At 45.9% G+C, this 17,601-nt stretch overlaps 1 protein-coding gene across 2 annotated transcripts in view; it reads right to left on the reverse strand.

Moving 5' to 3' along the window:
- SH3PXD2A (SH3 and PX domains 2A) overlaps nt 1-2,377 on the reverse strand; it is a 254,234-nt gene extending 251,857 nt beyond the window's left edge. For both annotated transcript variants that reach the window (XM_038009529.2, XM_038009528.2), the window contains exon 1: nt 1,846-2,377. In XM_038009529.2, the coding sequence (XP_037865457.1) occupies nt 1,846-1,917 (72 nt within the window). In that variant the 5' untranslated portion in view covers nt 1,918-2,377. The remainder of the gene's footprint in view (nt 1-1,845) is intronic.
- Nucleotides 2,378-17,601: the final 15,224 nt, after the last annotated feature.

The following is a 17,601-nucleotide window of genomic DNA, read 5'->3' on the forward strand; positions in this document are numbered from 1 at the left end:
AGCTTACTACGTGCCAGGAACTGGGCTAAGTGCTTTACATAGATGATCTCATTTAACTCTTCCGACAGCCCTAGGAAGTACATACTATTATTATCCTTACTTGAAATTGAGTAAACTGAGGCGGGGGGAGGTTTAAATAACTTGCCCAAGGTGGCACAGCTAGTTAATGGCTGCGCGCCAGGCTTTGAGCAAGACCGTTTACCTTCAGAGCCCCAGCACATAACCTTGCCTTTCAATCCTGTCTGCAGGGGGCCCCAGTTCAGTTTGTTACCAGTGTGTCCTGCATCTGCAACCTTAGGCACCATCGGTGGGAGCTGAAATGTGATGTTTTGTCTAAAATCCAGAGTTGGAAACGCACCTGCCTGGGTCTCAGAGCAGAGAGTGCCATCTGTTGAATGCAGTGCCAAGCTCAACCGAGGACTACAAATGAGAACCCTTAAAACTTAGCCTGCAACATTTGAGAAAAATGAACCCTGGGATATACAAAGGGACATCTGTCCACAGAGCAGGTTGACCACCTGGTGACCCAAGCCCTCCAAAAAGAGCTTTCTTGTAACAGCAGTGGAAGAAGCTTGCTGGACCAGATGACACAAAAGAAACAACTCTCTAAGAGTGTCAGGGATTGGCCTCAACAGGCACCCACCTCCCTGCCTGGTCAGGAACTTGCCTCCACATTTACCTCCTCCCCATCTGAGCCCAGCCGCATTTGCTCAGCTGTAAAGAAACTCAAAATTCAGAGCTACACTGGTGACAAAGGCAGAAAGAGTAGCCCGAGGCTGACATTGCCACAAACCCCAGTCCCTTTGCAACAGTGGAAGAAAAGGCACTTCAGAGATCTATGTGCAATCCAGGGCAGCAATCAGCAGCCTGTTTTAACTGTTAAGATTAATGCTTTGAGCTTTCAAACTGCTCCTCTAAATACCCAATTTGCAAATAACATGCAGTCCTCTGTGCTTGGGTCTCTTCTATCTCAAGTACAGGAGCACAGACGCTCAGAGGGGTCAAGGACACCGTGTTTACTTCCTAAGGTGTGAGGGATGGGAAGACAGGACCGGCTGAGATGAAAGGGGAACTGTCACATAGGCTCTGGAACTGGCCCAGTCAACCTTAACCCCTTCTCATTAAGTCTGGAGGAGGAAGGGGGAGGGGCAGTCGGCGGTTCCTCGGAGACCACAGCAAACATTCGCCTCCTCGTGTCTGAGATGGAGCATCACTTAAGAGGAAATGAACCCAGTTAAGGGTCACGTCCAGAGGAGGGATAAAAGGAAAAGCCACAATTCTCCTCACACCGACGGACACAATGGCTTTAAGAGGGAAATCAAAGCTCAGCGCGGAGGGTGGAAGTTGGGCGGGGGGGCGGCGGCTTCCTTCTGCCCCCTGCCCCAGGCCTAGGAAGGCAGAGACAGAGCTGGCGTGGGAGGCAGGGCGCGAGGCTTCCCTTTCCAGGGCGCACTCTGAAAGCATCTCGGGCTGTGTGAGCGTGAGCGCCCAGGGCCCCTGGGGAGGGCCAAGGAGATGCGCTTTCCCGACGGGGCTGCTCCGCGAGGGGTTGACGAAAGCTCCCCCCACCATCCATCAAAGGCGGACAGATGACTTCACCGTTGTAACAGACAAGGGCAGCCACTTGCCAATTCCAATGCCAAAAAAAGAAACCGGGGAGGGGAAGGAGGAAGGACAGAAGAGGCTTCCCTGGAGATCACAGCCCTGCGAAGAAACTCCACGGCCGCGGGCTGCCCAGTGGGCGCTTAGCTCCGCGACCTCACAGCGGGGAGGGGCGAGGGGCCATCCGGGGCCCTCTGGGTACCTCGGGCCACCCCCCGCAGGGTCGGCGGGGGCTGTACTCACGTAGTGCTTGGAGGGGTTCCTCCGCTTCTCCACGTCCACCACGGTGGCATCCTGCACGCAATAGGCGAGCATCGTCCCCCACAACACGAGTGGCGCCCCCGGCGGCGTCACCTTCTCATCCCGGCCGGGCTCCGGCTCCTTCTCCAGCTGCCCGGGTCCCGGGTCTGCCCGCCACCCCGGCCCGGCGCGCCGAACGCTGCCCGGACTCCCGGCGTCCACAGGTCCGGGCCTGGGGACGGGAGAGGGTCCCGGAGGGTGCGCGGGCTCCGTGCGCCCCGGGGTTCTCCCCGCCGGCCTGCCGCGCGCCCCTTCACTCCCGCGCGGCAGCCGCGCTCCGCTCGCCCGCTCGCTCTCTCCGCCGCCCGGTGGGTCCGGCGGGAACTGGCGGAGCACGGGAGGGGCGGGGGTGTGTCCCGCCGGCGAGGGGACGGGGCGGGGGCCCCGGAGCCTGCTGTCAGCGCCCTGGGGAGGGGCCGGCGGCGCCCCTTCGCCGCTCTCCGGTTCGGGCTCCGGGGGGATCGGCGCTGGCGGAGGCTGTGGGCGCAGGAGGCGGAGGCAGGGCCTGGCAGGCAGGGAAGGGAAGGGAGGGAGGGGAGCGAGGGGAAGCGCGCGGGGAGGGGCTCCGGGCCGGGGGAGGGGCTCGGGGCGACGGGGAGGGGGCTGCAGCCCGGCCCCAGTGGCAGGGGCGGGCCGACAAGCCCCCACTCGAGCGCAGCGCGCAGCCTGCGGCCTGGTGCGGCACGGGGCTAGTTCTCCGGGCACAAAAACTCAAGGTGGCCTCACGGGGAGAGGGAACGGGGAAATGAGCCCAGCGCGCCCCCATCCTGGCTTTCGGCCTGGGAGCGGATTTGTGCCTTTTTGTCCCCCACTTTTATGTTCCTCTACCACTTCCACCCCCAGATCTCTTTAATGAGAAGTAGTTTATTACCCGGCTGTTACTGCCCAGGCTCCGGAGGAGGAGATGGGAATGGGAAAAGGGCCAGCTTTAAATCCTTCAAGCCAAAGCCTCTTTGGACGAACCACCTGACCCTCTGAAGGTCATAAAGGGTGAATTCTCCCCGGAAATGTGATCGATTCGTTGCCTGGGTCATCCATCCATCTGGGCTTGTGTACCTACCCTGTGACATCATTTACCAATGACAAAGTTACAGACTCTGCATAACACTACTGCCTTAAGCCCAGGGCTCCCCTGGGGACCCTCCCCAGGCTGGCGACAGGGAAAGAAGCATACAATGGTGGGAAAACCCACCCGGTTGGAGGCCAGCTCACCATGAGCCCCAGGCTCTGGCATTCTCACCCCTCCCTATAGTCTGGAAAACCCACTTTCCAAGCCACTTGTCCGTGGTCCTTGGACTTGGAGCACAGTTACTACTTAATTCAATGTAGCTTCCCCTCTTCTGGTTCAATATTTTTTTCCCATTCTGCTTTCAAACATTTAAAGGGGTAGTGTTTTCACAACTACTCCAGTTGTTTCACAATCACAATAAAGCTTTGTGACTGTGGACCAATGTGAAACATCTGAAATGAGGACAAATAATTTTATGACCTAATTGCATTAATACTTTCTCCTGTGCGTCCTCTAGACTGTCAGAACCCAAGCACAGATCTAAGGCTTTATTTATTCACACATTTGCTCCGTACAGAGTAACCCAGTATTCCTCCAACCTTCCTGGGGAAGGGTGCCAGGACACCAAACGATGGCACAAGACAAAAAAAAAATAAAAAATAAAAAAAGATGGATGAGCCTAGGGTGCTCAGACTGTGAGAGATCTTGGCACCAGGCCAGAGCTTCTTGGTCAGAGAAGATGATAGAAAACTTTTGTCAATGTTGGAGCAGGAGTCCTGGGGAAGGTGCACCTGGTAATGTTGCTCAGTTGATGGGAAAATGGGAGCACAGGGCATTACCTCCATGAGCAAGGCTTATTCCCTGAAAGGGTGAGAGGTATACCTGGAACGAGTCCTCTGCATTGAGCTCCAGAACCTGGGAGGATGCTGGCCAGCTCCAGGCCCTCTCTGATGATGGATCAAGACAGCCTGTGAGTTTGTGATATAGAGATTCATCATGGCTCTTGGGTAACTCATCTTCTGTGGATGGCAAAGTCTTCTGGAAGTGCTAATATAGCCTGAAAAGCCATCAGTGAGGGGAGCTGGTGTTTAGCTGTTGTAGGGGGAAGAAGAGGAGGGAGTTTAGCTTGCCTTGGGTCGCCTTGTGAATCAAAGCAGTCAGCTCACCTAAAATAGCTCTAGTGGTTTCCTTATTACCCTTCTTTTGGACCCAGATCCACAATGAACATGAGAAATTCATAGGAGAGAGGGCCCAATGCTTCCCCTCATCCTAGCGGCCTACAAGGTGGTAGCCTTTTTCCTGCCTAAAAAACTCCCTGCAACTTGACGTCTTATAAATTCAGGCCTTTAAGCCTGACTTGAGCATACTCCCAACTTCCCCCTTTGTTCTGTAATTACCTCAATTGGAGGGAGCAACTGAGTGCTCCCCACTCAACCCCATGGTGCCAAGATCTGGGCAGAAGTTATTTCTTCCTGTGGGAGAAAAATGTCTTCTGTGTACTGGGGCTGTATGTCCAAGGGGATTTAAGTATGAAATGGTGCAGGCTATCTCTTCTGTGGGTACATTTCAACCTCATGCAGATTTGTTTCCCACAGTGCCTTGGGAATTCCTTTCTGTTCAATACACATTTATTGAAAGCCTCACATGTGCCTGGCAATGCCCCAAAAATGACAGAGACTGGGGGAAGTTTCCTTGGAAACAGGGACTGTTCATCATTCATTAAATACCCCAACTATGCATGGCACACAGTAGGTATATAGGATGGCCTATGTTGAAAACATCTGCTCAAAGAGCCAGTGCTAGAGAAGATTAGAGAAACCCCTATTTTGTCACCTCCACCCATGAACTGGGGATGACTCCAACCCAAGGACATTGTGTGAGTTAAAAATGACAAAATATAATTGCAAAAAAAACTTTTAAGTTTAGGATAAGTAAGGGAAAGAGAAGGCAAAATAAAGATGCAAACTGATACCTGAAAATCTGATTTTTCGAAAACAGGTCATTGTAGACTGCTTAGAATCAAAGAACTTTCCAACTAGAAGGGACAAGAGAGGTTATTTATTTCTCTTATTTTACAGAGGAACAAACCAAGGCCAAGAAAAACTAAGCAAGTTGCTTGATGCCACATAGTCAGTTAGTCCCAAACCAGCTGTCTTTCCCCTCCACATTTATGTGCCTATACTAGGGCAAGAAGAGCTCGTTTAAAGAGCACACTTAGCACACCTGCAGGTCTAGAATGTTGCACTCACTTAAACCCTGGAGTCCTTGGTTCCAGTTCTCCATTCACACAAGCACACGAACTCGTGATGCCTGGACTTCCCAGTAAAGAGGACTGTACACTCCTCTAGAGCAGAGGCCGTGTGTATCTCCATGGTCCTCTGTGTATGTGCAGATCCCATCAGCTCCCCTAAAACAGAACCCACCCTACCTCCTCTCCCATGTAGGGCCTTTGTGACCACCCCAAAGAAGACAACATATAGGAAAGTACTGAAAACCACAGCGTGCTATATGAAAGCACAGTTTAACCTCTTCCTCTTCAGAAATTGAATGACAATTCCTAATCACACATTTGTTTACTAATCATACATCACCCTACGACAGCTCAACCTTCACTGTATTGACTTTTATTTATATCTTTTATTGTTATTTAACTTTCCTGTGTTTTGGGTTCTGCCTTCTACACCAGCAAGAAGCCTTTGAAGGCCTTGAGGACAATGAACTTAGACTTGGACACCACCCTTTCCCTCCCCACCCCCATCATCCAGCACCTCTGCCGCCTGCCACCTGCCACACACACCTGCCCACCCAGCGCAGGGCTTTATACATGCCAGGCCCTCAATAAATGATTGTCTTTTTAAATTACTGGGATCTCAGCAGATATTTGTAGATACTGCTGGGACTAAGCAATGCCTAAGAAGAGTTGGAGGATAGAGTCTCAGAGCAGGAATTACCCAACCTGGATTCTGGTCCTGACCCAATCATAAACCAGCCTGTGACCTTGAAGTTCTTTCCCATGTCCAGGTCTCTAGTGCTCTTTCTGGCCCTTTCCATGCTGTACAATGGTGGATAACTTACATAAACAGGTCTAGCCAGACTCTTCCCCAGAGTTGTGTAAATTTGAGTGAAATTTGGGGCCCTCTTCTGGCCAAAGTGGTTTTAGCACTTTTACCTCCTGCCGCAGGGATAGGCAGGAGGGCCTGGGATGAATAACCTGCCATTCTACAGACGCTAAGCAGTCTAGAGCTCATGCTTCTCTCTCTGTTTCTTCTCATCCTCTTCCTCCTTTTTCTTCTCCCCTACTCCCTTTCTCTCTCAAATCAGCCCTGATATATTTATTGACTTATGTTTGGGGAGTGTCTTGAGGATGGTCCCTCCTGAATGTGGAGCAGACAGCAAGGCCAACTGCCCAGGGAAGTAAATTGCTTGTCAGGTTCCTCCTCTCCTTGCTGGGGAACAGGACCAGGATATGGCCCCAGAACTGCCCCACCACCCAGCCCCACTGTTCACGAATTCTAGCCATAGTAACAGGCCCCTCCTGTTGCCAAACCACCAGATGGTGGAAGCCGCCTCCGTCTGACACCCAGCACAGTAAGTTCATCAGTGAAATCTCAACATGCTTCTTTACACGGTCCCTTGAGAGTCTCACTCTCCTGTCTTAGCCTGGATTCTGGTGAGGGTCCGTGTACAGCAGAAGGTTTTGATAGAACCACTTGGCATTCCAGCCTTAGCAAGTGACCATGCCCCTGGAATACCAGAGGGAAATCTGGGAACTTGCACAGCCAAAGAGGCCAAGGACATAATTAGATTCACAGAGGAAAACAATATTATTCCATAACTCCAGGCTGCATCCCTAACCCTGACCAGACATCTGGCCCCCAAACTAGCGCATTGTGTTTTAAGACCTTCAGGAATGAGTATGGATGGTTTCATACTGTCTATCTCAATCATTGAACATACCATGAAGTGTATTCCTGGCTGGGAGGGGGTTGCCAGCATCATCTGGGTATAAGAGATCAGCCTGTATGGTTCCGTTTTAGTGATAAACCACCACAGACTTTCTTTTTCAAAATCCCCTGGATTTTCCAGAATCCAGCAAACTCTGAGTTGGCCTCTGGAAGACAAAAAGAACAGAAAAGAAAAATACCACGGGGAATTCAAAGGCAGTTTCTTTAAAAATAGCCTGAAGCCACAAATAACCAAAAATATGAGTCTGGTTTTGGTTTTATCCCCTCTTTTTTTTTTTTTTTTTTTTTTTTCAGTTCTCTTCAGAAATGGCATAGAAATTACTGTTCTTTGTCCTGCTTGAACCTACATGTCTCTTTCAGGTGAAAGATTTAAGACTCTCATAGTCAAGTCCAGCTTCAGTTCAAGCCCTGTCCTATCTAAAGCAGAAGATAGCCCCCTAGTTTGTTCTTTTCTTACCCAATGGGTGAGAGACAGAAAGCCTTAGCAAGCTGGGTGTTGCCTACATGGGTGAATCTGGCTGAGATTTGGATGGTCATTAATAAGGTATTGCCCTAGGCAGATTGCTGTGATCTTACCTCCTAACGTATGAACAGTGTATGTCTTAGTTAAGACTCGTTGGTTTACAAATACTAAAAATTGAGCTAAGCTAGCTTGAAAAGGGGGAGGGGGGCTTATTTCCAATATATAGTAATGTCTCATGGAATCACACACATCCTGACTTCTTGAAGTAGTAGAACCAGGAAGTATCAAATCTTTAAGAACATGAGCAATAATAATTGTCTTCATCTCTTATCTCTGCTTAGCACTGTGTGTCTGATTTACTTTTTTGACTGCAGACTTCTACTCGTTTCTTCACTCATGTAGCAGGAGCCTCCCACAACACGTAAGTGTCTATCAGTCTCTCAGTTCCAGACACACCTAAAGACTTGCTGGCTGCCTCTGGAGTCCAATTCCTAGTCTATTGGGGAAAAAGAATCTGATTGGCCCAGCTTGGGTCATGCGTCCACCCTGATCCAGTCAATTTCCATTGGCCGGAGTCCTGTGAATTTGATCATAAACCAACACCTTTGTTTAGGGAATTAATTCTAAGAATGAGGGCCACATTGGGGCCCCTTCAAGTTACTATTCTTTAAATATTTATTCAGCATTAATTTAATGAAGCCTAGGAGAAATAAGTGTTCTATTAAGTGTGCGCCCCTTCATGTACACTTAAAGTAAGGCATTATTATTTATTTGTTTTTGAAAGCTAAAACAGTTTTATTGGATAGTCTAAAGTGGATTACGTATTGCTACCAATTAATGTCAAGACCAGTTCTTATACAACAATAGTGATCTTTGTAGATACTTGTGTACTCAAGAAATAATAGTAGTTCTAAATTTGTGCTCAGATGTGAATAGTAGCACACTTGTAAGTTCACTTAAAATTCTGAAATGATGCTTCATCAGACAGGGTTCCTATATCAAAGACAAGAGTCATGAGCCTAGAAGGGAATAAATAAGGGACAATGACGCAAAGATTAGCAGTACTGTTGAGTCATTACCATCCTCCAGGCTGACCAGTCCAAGGAGAATTGGAATCATGAAGGAGAGATTATATGGAGGAGCTATAGTTTTGGGAGATGCAAAAACTTAGGATGGGGTGGGTGGGTGTGGTTAGCATCCAAGAATGAGTTTCTCTTTAAATTTCAATGTAAAATAAGGCATTTATTCATGGACTGAAAGCAATGTTTTCTGAATCGTTTTTTACTTCATGTTTTTTCACACCTGGATAACGTTACTCACATGCTTACCATAGATAGATGTAACTTACATGAATATAGCTTCAAAGTCTTTTAAAAGATATCTTAAGGGGTTTTGTTTGTTTTTACTTTCACGGAGGTGAGATGTTTCCTGCATTTTTGGAGTTACTGCTTTTTATTTTTATTTGTATTTTTTGCAGGGGAGAGGAATCAGTTTTCTGAATAGTTAACTTCTTGGGAGGCATATTAATAGGTCTGAACTTACTTAAAACGAATCATTCCTTCCAAGTAAGCAGCACTAGCTCATGCATTTTTGCACATGGGCCTTGCAGCTGAGGTGATTGCTGCTGATTTAAAGGGCTATTTGGGGCAGGGGTCAGAGCTGATGGTCCAGGTCAGTCTATAAGTACAAAGCATCCTGCACATGCACACTGCAAGAATATTCCCTAGAGCCAGGCACAGTCACACACACCTAGACTTCCAGCTACTCCAAAGGCTGAGGCACGAAGATTGCTTGAGCCCAGGAAGTTGAAGCTGTAGTGCGCTATCATTGTGCCTATGAATAGCCACTGCACTCTAGCTTGGGCAACACAGCGAGATCTCATCTCTAAAAATTAAAATAAATTAAAAAAAGGAAACTCCCTGGAGATGAGAGGCGCTTGTGAGGAAAGATTTTATATTTCCACTTAAGAGTGTTGTTTACTGTGGTAGGAACTGGATCATTTGTGCCAGGAGACCTTGGAAAAATCCCTGTCTTTTAGGCCAAGACTCTTGGCCATTTGTCTATCTTGCCTAACTCATGAGAGGTGGCCACTGCTCAGAAGTTTAGAATTGAAATAGAAAAATCTTGCCGATGGAGAGCCAAGAAACCATGTAGACAATGTCTGATTATTAATTAATGATTTTACTAAAACATAAGAATGCAAACTCTATAAGCACAGAGATGTTGGCCTGGTTTGCTCATCATGGCACACCTCCAAGTGCTGAGAACAATGTCTGACACATAGCCAGTTTTCACTCAACGTTTGTTAAATGAATGCATGACTTAAATAGGACATAAAGATAATTATTAAAAAATCTTTCAAATGAAATCTGACTCTTAGAGTTCTGAATCTTTTGCTCGTTGCCTTATAAAAAGTGCCAATAAGCCGGCTGTGGTGGCTCATGTCTGTAATCCCAGCCCTTTGGGAGGCTGAGGCAGGTGGATCACTTGAGCTCAGGAGTTCGAGACTAGCCTGGCCAACATGGTGAAACCCTGTCTCTACTACAAATACAAAAACTAGCTGGGCATGGTGGTGGGTGCCTGTAATCCCAGTCACCTGGGAGGCTGTGGCAGGATAATTGCTTGAACCCGGGAGGCGGAGGTTGCAGTGAGCCAAGATCGCACCACTTCACTCTAGCATGGGAGACAGAGCGAAACTCCATCTCAAAAAAAAAAAGAAAAGAAAAGAAAAGAAAAAGAAAAAGAAAAAAAAAGCGCCAACTAATTACTTCTAGATTCTGTAAGAAGAGAGTGTCTCCTGATCTCCTCCCAAATTTCTGCAGCACCAATGTATATTTCACCAGTTACATAGAAGTACATGTGTGGAAACTCGAGCCACCTGCTATCATACTTCCAGCTTATTTATCACAGTGGTGTTTTTGCAGGCCTTGTGGATTGATACCGCAGGCAACTGACCTGGTTTTGTCCAGTTCTGATGAGTAGTGCTCCAGAAGAAATACAGGAAGCCTCAGGAACACAGAGCAGAGGCTCCATCCTAGGCCGAGGGCAAGAAAGACTCCCAGTAGGCATGACCAGCAGCACGGAAGATGAGCATGCGGCCCCTCTCCTCTTCTTGGATATTAAGGATGAGCTGAAAGTCCCAACCCTCTAATCCTGCCTTGGTCTTTCTAGTGACCAGCCCCCATCCTGAAGCTACCCAGAGTTACTAGCCACCAGTCAACTCATTTGCATACAAAAGGACACATCACTTTGAAGATTCCAAATATTTTAGGAGTTTTATGTCAAGAACAGAGGACTAAGGCCAAATATATTTCACAGTATCACAAATGTTACATTCACACAACAGAACACTATATACCAATGACAAAGACAGAACTACTGCTTCAAGCAACACACTGGATGAAGCTCACAGACACAATATTGCACCGAACATGAAAGACACACTGAAAGGGTACATAATGTGTGATTCCACTTATATAAAGTTCAAGACAGACAAAATTAATTGATGGTGCTAGAGGTCAGGACAGTGGTTGCCTCTGAGAGGTGTGAGCTAGGAGAGGCACAGAGACTACAGGTTGCTGGAAATGGTCTCCACCTTGATCTGGGTGGAGTTTTGGAGCTGGGCACTGGAGTTGTGTATTCAGTGTATGGATGTGATACCTCACTAAAAGAAGAAAAGAATGAATGAAATGAAACTAAACAAATCAGCAAGGATAAACCTCTCAGATTCTGGTGAGTAAAAACAATGTAAGTTGCAGAAAGATATGGACAGTATGTAAATGTAAATGTTAAACATAAAGAACAATACTATACGTAATATATATATTTTAGGGATACATATATCTGTGGTCAAAGTATTAAGATGGACAGGAAAAGCTGGCACGACAGTGAGCACTTGTAATTCCAACTACTCAGGATTGCTTTAGTTCTGGAATTCGAGACCAGCCTGGGCAATATAGTGGGATCCTGTTTCAAAAAATGAAATAAAATAAAATGGACACACCAGCTTTAAGGTAGTGCTTACCCCTGGTGAGAGAGGGCAACCGGAGAATTCTGTAATTATAGTATTATATGTCCTTTGAAAAAAGGAATTGAATTTGGTAAAATGTTAATATTTACTGTTAAATATTAGCATTATTTAAAATTGTTAAAATTGTTAAAAATAAAAAACTTTATTTAAAATTGTGAGAACTTATTTTTTATATTGCTATCTGTACTATGAAGTGTTTGAAATATTCATAATTTTAAAATTATTATTAATAAAAATATAAAATCAATCAGTGGGAACAATTTGATAAGTATAGAAATCCAAAGTGGGTGGTTACGGATGTCAGTTTTATGTTAGTGTCAGCAGTCAATTTCCATATTCAATTTTAGGTTCACAGCATCAAGGAACTGGACTCCCACAAAAGTCCTTGCAAAGAGCAAGAGTCTTTAAGCAACTTGCTTTGCAGTCTTCTGACATTCTCCATTGAGCTTATACAGAAGCTTGAAAAAACAGTAATAAGAATTTTCTCTTTCAGAGTTATATTAGTAATAATGTCTAACAACTGCTCACGTCTCACATTTATTCCATTTCAAGGGAGTCAACGAAGGGTTCCTCTGCTAGTTTTTACCTTCATTGTTTAGGGAAAAAATACCTTTCAGATATACTTTGTTGCCTTACCAATTATGCCATTTTAATAATTGGGTATCTTAGAGTCATAATGTGTCAGATAGCTTGCAAAATTTCAAATCGGAATTATTATTTTTTAATATGGAATCCAGTCAGTCGCAGTGGCTCATGCCTGTGACCTCAGCACTTTGGGAGGCCAAGGCGGGTGGATTGCTTGAGTCCAGGAGTTTGAGACCATCCTAGGCAACACGGTGGAGCCCCGTCTTTACAAAAAATACAAAAATTAGCCAGGCATGGTGGTGCATGCCTGTAGTCCCAGCTACTAGAGAAGTTAAGCTGGGAGGATCCCTTTAGCTTGGCGGGTGGAGGTGCAGTGAGTCGTGACGGTCCCACTGCAATCAAGCCTGGGTGACGCAGCAAGACTCTGTCTCCCCCTCCGCCCCCGGCAAAAAAGTCAATATCTGCAGAAGAAAATTAAAAAATACATAAAAATAATATGGATTCCAGACTTAGCTTTGATTTTGTCGCCAATATTTTATCTTAAGTTGTTAATACAATAAAATTTCAATACTGCAACTTTGGCTGGCTTCGGTTTGTAAAACTATCAGCTGAAGTATTTAATTTAAATTTAACTCATTTAAATAGTAGAAAAATTTAGCTAATAAAAGGGCATTTTTAAAACCAGATAGAGAGTAATTTCTTATAGTAATTTCTTTCCTCATTTGAAATGGCCACACCAGCGTGAATGGCCTGAAAAGTAAAGTTAATTGTGGATCTCACTGCCCATATTATTAATATTACAATAACTCTAAAACACCTGAAAAGTCTGCAATGTGAAGACTGCACCTCAGCATCATTGAAATGCCATATCCCACACATTTTAAGATGTCATCTTCTTTCACAATGGCCAATGCTTAATGTGTGTATTATACAATGCACTTTAACCCTGCTTGGCACAGGTACAACTAAAGAGGAGTCACTGCTCCCTTACTTTCTTCCCTCCTTCTTTTCTCACCATTTGAACACCACCACTACTTTTTTGCCAGCATTTCAGGGTGTGGTAAAAAACTTCCTCGTAATAGGTTTTGTGAATGCAGAGTGGCAGAAGAGTAGAGTGGGGAAACGTGGGCTCTGGCTTCAGACTCTCTGGGTTTGAATTCCTGCTATCTTGGCAAGTTGTTTAAACTTTCTAAACTTCAGTCTCTTGTGTATAAAATGAAGATAATCAAGCTTCCCTTATGGGCTGACTGCCAGGTGAACATGAGTTAATCATGTCAAATGGTCAACACAGTGTAGGCACATGAGGAATCCTCAGTAGATGTTAGCCATTCTTCTTCTTCTTCTTCTTTATGAAAATAAGTACTATTTGTTCTCTGCTTTTGCTGAACTGTAAAGATTGAACATGAATCTTCAATCATCAAGTTGGCATCATTCATTCATTCAACAACTATTAAGTGCCTATTCTGTGAATAAGGTAGACCAGAACCCCACTCTTAGGGAGTTTGCATTGTAGTGAGATTTGTGCATTTGTGTATTCTTCTCTGGGCTGAAGGATCAGGCAGTGGTTCTTGTTGCTCCTTCACAACAGCTGCTCATTCAATGTTCTTATTGCCCTGAGACTACCGGCTCCTCTTAATAATAGCTTGAAGCCTATGCAACACAGAGAGACCTCAGCACTACAAAAAAATAGAAAAATCGGCTGGGCATGGTGGTGCACACCTGTGGTCCTAGCTGCCCAGGAGGCTGAAGCAGGAGGATCACTTGAGCCCAGGAGTTCCAGGCTGCAGTGAGCTATGCCTGTGCCACTGCACTCCAGGCTGGGTGACAGAGCAAGACCCTGTCTCTAAAAAAAATTATATATATATAATAATAACAATAATAGTTTGAGGTTTCCTAAGGTTTTTCTTAGTAGTATTTTCTTCTCCTTCACGTGCAATGTGTTATTTATGCACGACACTCTAAGTGCATTTTCATTGCCAGGCTTCTTTACATATATATTTTAAAAAATATTAAGCTGTTCATTTTCCATGGATAGAAACAGAAAGCCTTGTTTCCATGCTCCACTGTGTTTAGTCTAAAATGGCACTGCAACTTGGCAGTGTGTATAAAACTAATTTGCACATTTTACTACACAAAACATTGAGGACTTGGGTAATTTTTATTGCCATAAAAAGTGACTTACACAGAGGTTCACAGAGACCAGGCAATAAGAAAAAAAAAAAAAGGTGAAACAAGTCAACATCATCATTCTCTTGTCTCTAAGTGGTTTTGCACGAGCATTTCTGGAACATTGCTTCATAAGCTATTGTCATTGAGACTGATATTTTGAAGAGCTTGCCTGAGGCAGAGATATTTGCTATTTTGTTCTCAATCAAACTCATCATACCCATCATTACATTTTCTTCTTAAATGTCCCAATTTTCACCCAGAGAAAGCCATCTTTAGTTTTCAAGGTAATTGTTTAAGGCCACTTGAAGACAATAGTACATTAATATACATTAACTACAGCTGGGTGCGGTGGCTCACGCCTGTAATCCCAGCACTTTGGGAGGCTGAGGCCAGTGGATCACGAGGTCAGGAGATTGAGATCATCCTGGCTAACACGGTGAAACCCCGTCTGTAATTTCAGCACTTTGGGAGGCTGAGGCAGGTGGATCACGAGGTCAGGAGATCGAGACCATCCTGGCTAACACGGTGAAACCCCATCTCTACTAAAATTACAAAAAATTAGCCGGGCATGGTGGCGGGTGCTGGTAGTTCCAGCTACTTGGGAGGCTGAGGAAGGAGAATGGTGTGAACCCGGGAGGCGGAGCTTGCAGTGAGCCGAGATCACACCACTGCACTCCAGCCTGGGTGACAGTGTGAGACGCTGTCTCAAACAAACAAACAAACAAACAAATACATATATACACACACACACATTAACTACTGACACTCATATCTAATGGCTATACAGCAGGACCTCAAATACATCATTTTGTTCAATGTCATTTGGTTATAACATTGATGAAGAAATGAATCAATTCCAGGCCAGGGCCACTGTCTGTGGAGTGTGCATCTTTCCCCATATCTGTGTGGGTTTTTTCCAGGTCCTCCTGTTTCCTCTTGCCTCCTACAGCTGTGTCCGCGAGGGGGCTTGGTGTGTCATGGCCTCAGTCTGAGTGAGTGTGGGTATGACAGTGCGCCCTACCGTGAGATGGCATCCTGTCCAGGGTTATTCCTGTCTGGCGCCTTGAGCTGCCTGGATAGGCCCGGCCATGCTTGACCCTGAACTGGAAAACTTGAGTAAATAATGATCTTACTTGTTTTTATGAATCTTTCTTAAATGTAAGTATAGCTCACATTTATTTCAATGTTTAATATTAGAAGTGTTTTGGTCTTTATTTGCAAGTTTGGTGATGTTTTTGTGATCTGAAATATGCCGTAGGAACTTTTTCTTTTCTTTTCTTTTTTTTTCCCTGAGACAGGTTCTCACTCTGTCACCCAGGCTGGAGTGCAGTGGCACAATCTTGGCTCACTGCAACTTCTGCCTCCTGGGTTCAAGTGATTCTCGTTCCTCACCTCTCAAGTAGCTGGGGTTACAGATGTGCACCACCATGCCTGGCTAATTTTTGTATTTTTGGTGGAGATGTGGTTTCACCATGTTGGCCAGGCTGGTCTCGAACTCCTGGCCTCATGTAATCCGCCCACCTTGGCCTCCCACAATGCTGGGATTACAGGTGTGAGCCACTGCACCTGGCCCCTGCCATAGGAACTTAACTCCTGTTTGTATCAATTAGCCTATGGTTAAATTGGTTTTGTTATTTGTTCTTCTGCTTGAAGTGGCAGTTTCCAAGAATCTGTTGATGACGTTAAGTGAGGATTACCGTAGTTAGACAGTGCCCCAATGAGAAGTGTAAAAAACAGACTAGTTCTTGCAGGACTGCTGAACTGTGATGAGTGCATTAGTCCTGTTGTCACCCATGTGTTCCCATTTGGAACTACAACACATTTGGATGTAGGTAACGTTTGGGGGTGTTTGTTTTTGAGACAGGGCCTTGCTCTGCAACCCAGGCTGGAGTGCAGTGGTACAACCACAGCTCACTGCAGTGCTGACCTTCTCGAGCTCAGGTCATCCTCCCGCCTCAGTCTCCCAAGTAACTGGGACCACAGGCTTGTGCCACCATGCCTGGCTAATTTTTAAATTTTTTGTAGGAATGGGGTCTCAACATGTTGCTCAGACTGGTCCAGAACCCCTGGGTTCAAGCGATCTACCCACCTTGGCCTCCCAAAGTGCTGGGATTACAGGCGTGAGCCACCATGCCTGGCCTTGTTTGAGTTTTACACATAGCATGTTTAAACAAGCATGTTTAGTTTTGAAAAATTGATTTTTACCATAATAATATGTAACAGGATCCCGTTTGTGTAAAGAGATTTATGGACATGTATCAGATAGTGTCCTGCCCATTCCCCCTCGGCCCAGCCGCCCAGAGAACTGTGGCTTCGGAGGGGTTTCCTTACCCAGTGGGGGCCTCTGCCCTCAGGAACCTGTGTCCCCTGTCATGGTTTTCTCTGGCCGTAGGAGTACGTTCAGGAAGCTGTGTCTCAGGAGCAACCCACAACCATGAGAGATGAGTTGGTGCATACATTTCCAAACTTCTTTGTCCTTTGGCAGGACAATACTGAGGTTTCTTCTCTACCGTCTCTCAGAGGGTCACCATGGGATTGAGCCCTGGTTGCCTCAAGTGCTAACCTTCACTGGATCTCCCCTTTCCTGTCTCACCTCTATCCCTCACCATACTTCTTTACATCATGGTCCCACAAAATTACTTGCATCCAAATCATTGACATGGGATTGCTTTGATGGCAGCCCACAGGTAGACACTATTTAATACATATACAAATAATGTGGAAGGATTCCCAGTTACTGCTAATGGAGTAGCAGGCACATGTTTAGCTGTAGTTCTCCCATTTACCATGTATAGGCTACTCTCTCCTTTTGAAGAATTGTTCCCCTACCAAATAGGAACTGTCTCCCTGACCATAGTGATTGGTTGGGGTTGGGCATTTGATCCAAGCCATTAATAATACCCCCACCTCAGTCCGGACACAGTGGCTCATTTTGGGAGGCCGAGACAGGTGAATTGCTTGAGCCCAAGAGTTCCAGACCAGCCTGGGCAACATGTTGAAACCCTGTCTACACACACACACACACACACACACACACACACAAAATACAAAAATTACCCAGGCACAGTGGCGTGCGCCTGTGGTCCCAGCTACTTGGGAGACTGAGGTGGGAGGATCACTTGAGCCGAAGAGGTGGAGATGGCAGTGAGCCAAGATTATGCCACTGCACTCCAGCCTGGGTGACAGAGTGAGATCCTGCCTCAAATAATAATAATAATAGTAATAATACTCCCACCCCTGGCAACTGTAATTGGTCCATAGAGAGACTATAACACATACTGGACTAATCAGACACCCTCCTTGGGACTGGTGCTGTGGGAAGAGAACCTCTTTCCTCTCAGAGCTGTGAAGCTATGAGCCCAGAGCTGACCCCAGCCATCTCTCTGACCACACAGAGGATACTGTTCACAGTGGGAGAGGATACAGCCAAATCTCAGAGGCAGGAAGAGAGAGAAACAAGAGCATCTTCCCAGCATTT

Source organism: Chlorocebus sabaeus, chromosome 9 (genome assembly GCF_047675955.1).
Source record: "Chlorocebus sabaeus isolate Y175 chromosome 9, mChlSab1.0.hap1, whole genome shotgun sequence".
NCBI classification, from domain to species: Eukaryota; Metazoa; Chordata; class Mammalia; order Primates; family Cercopithecidae; genus Chlorocebus; species Chlorocebus sabaeus.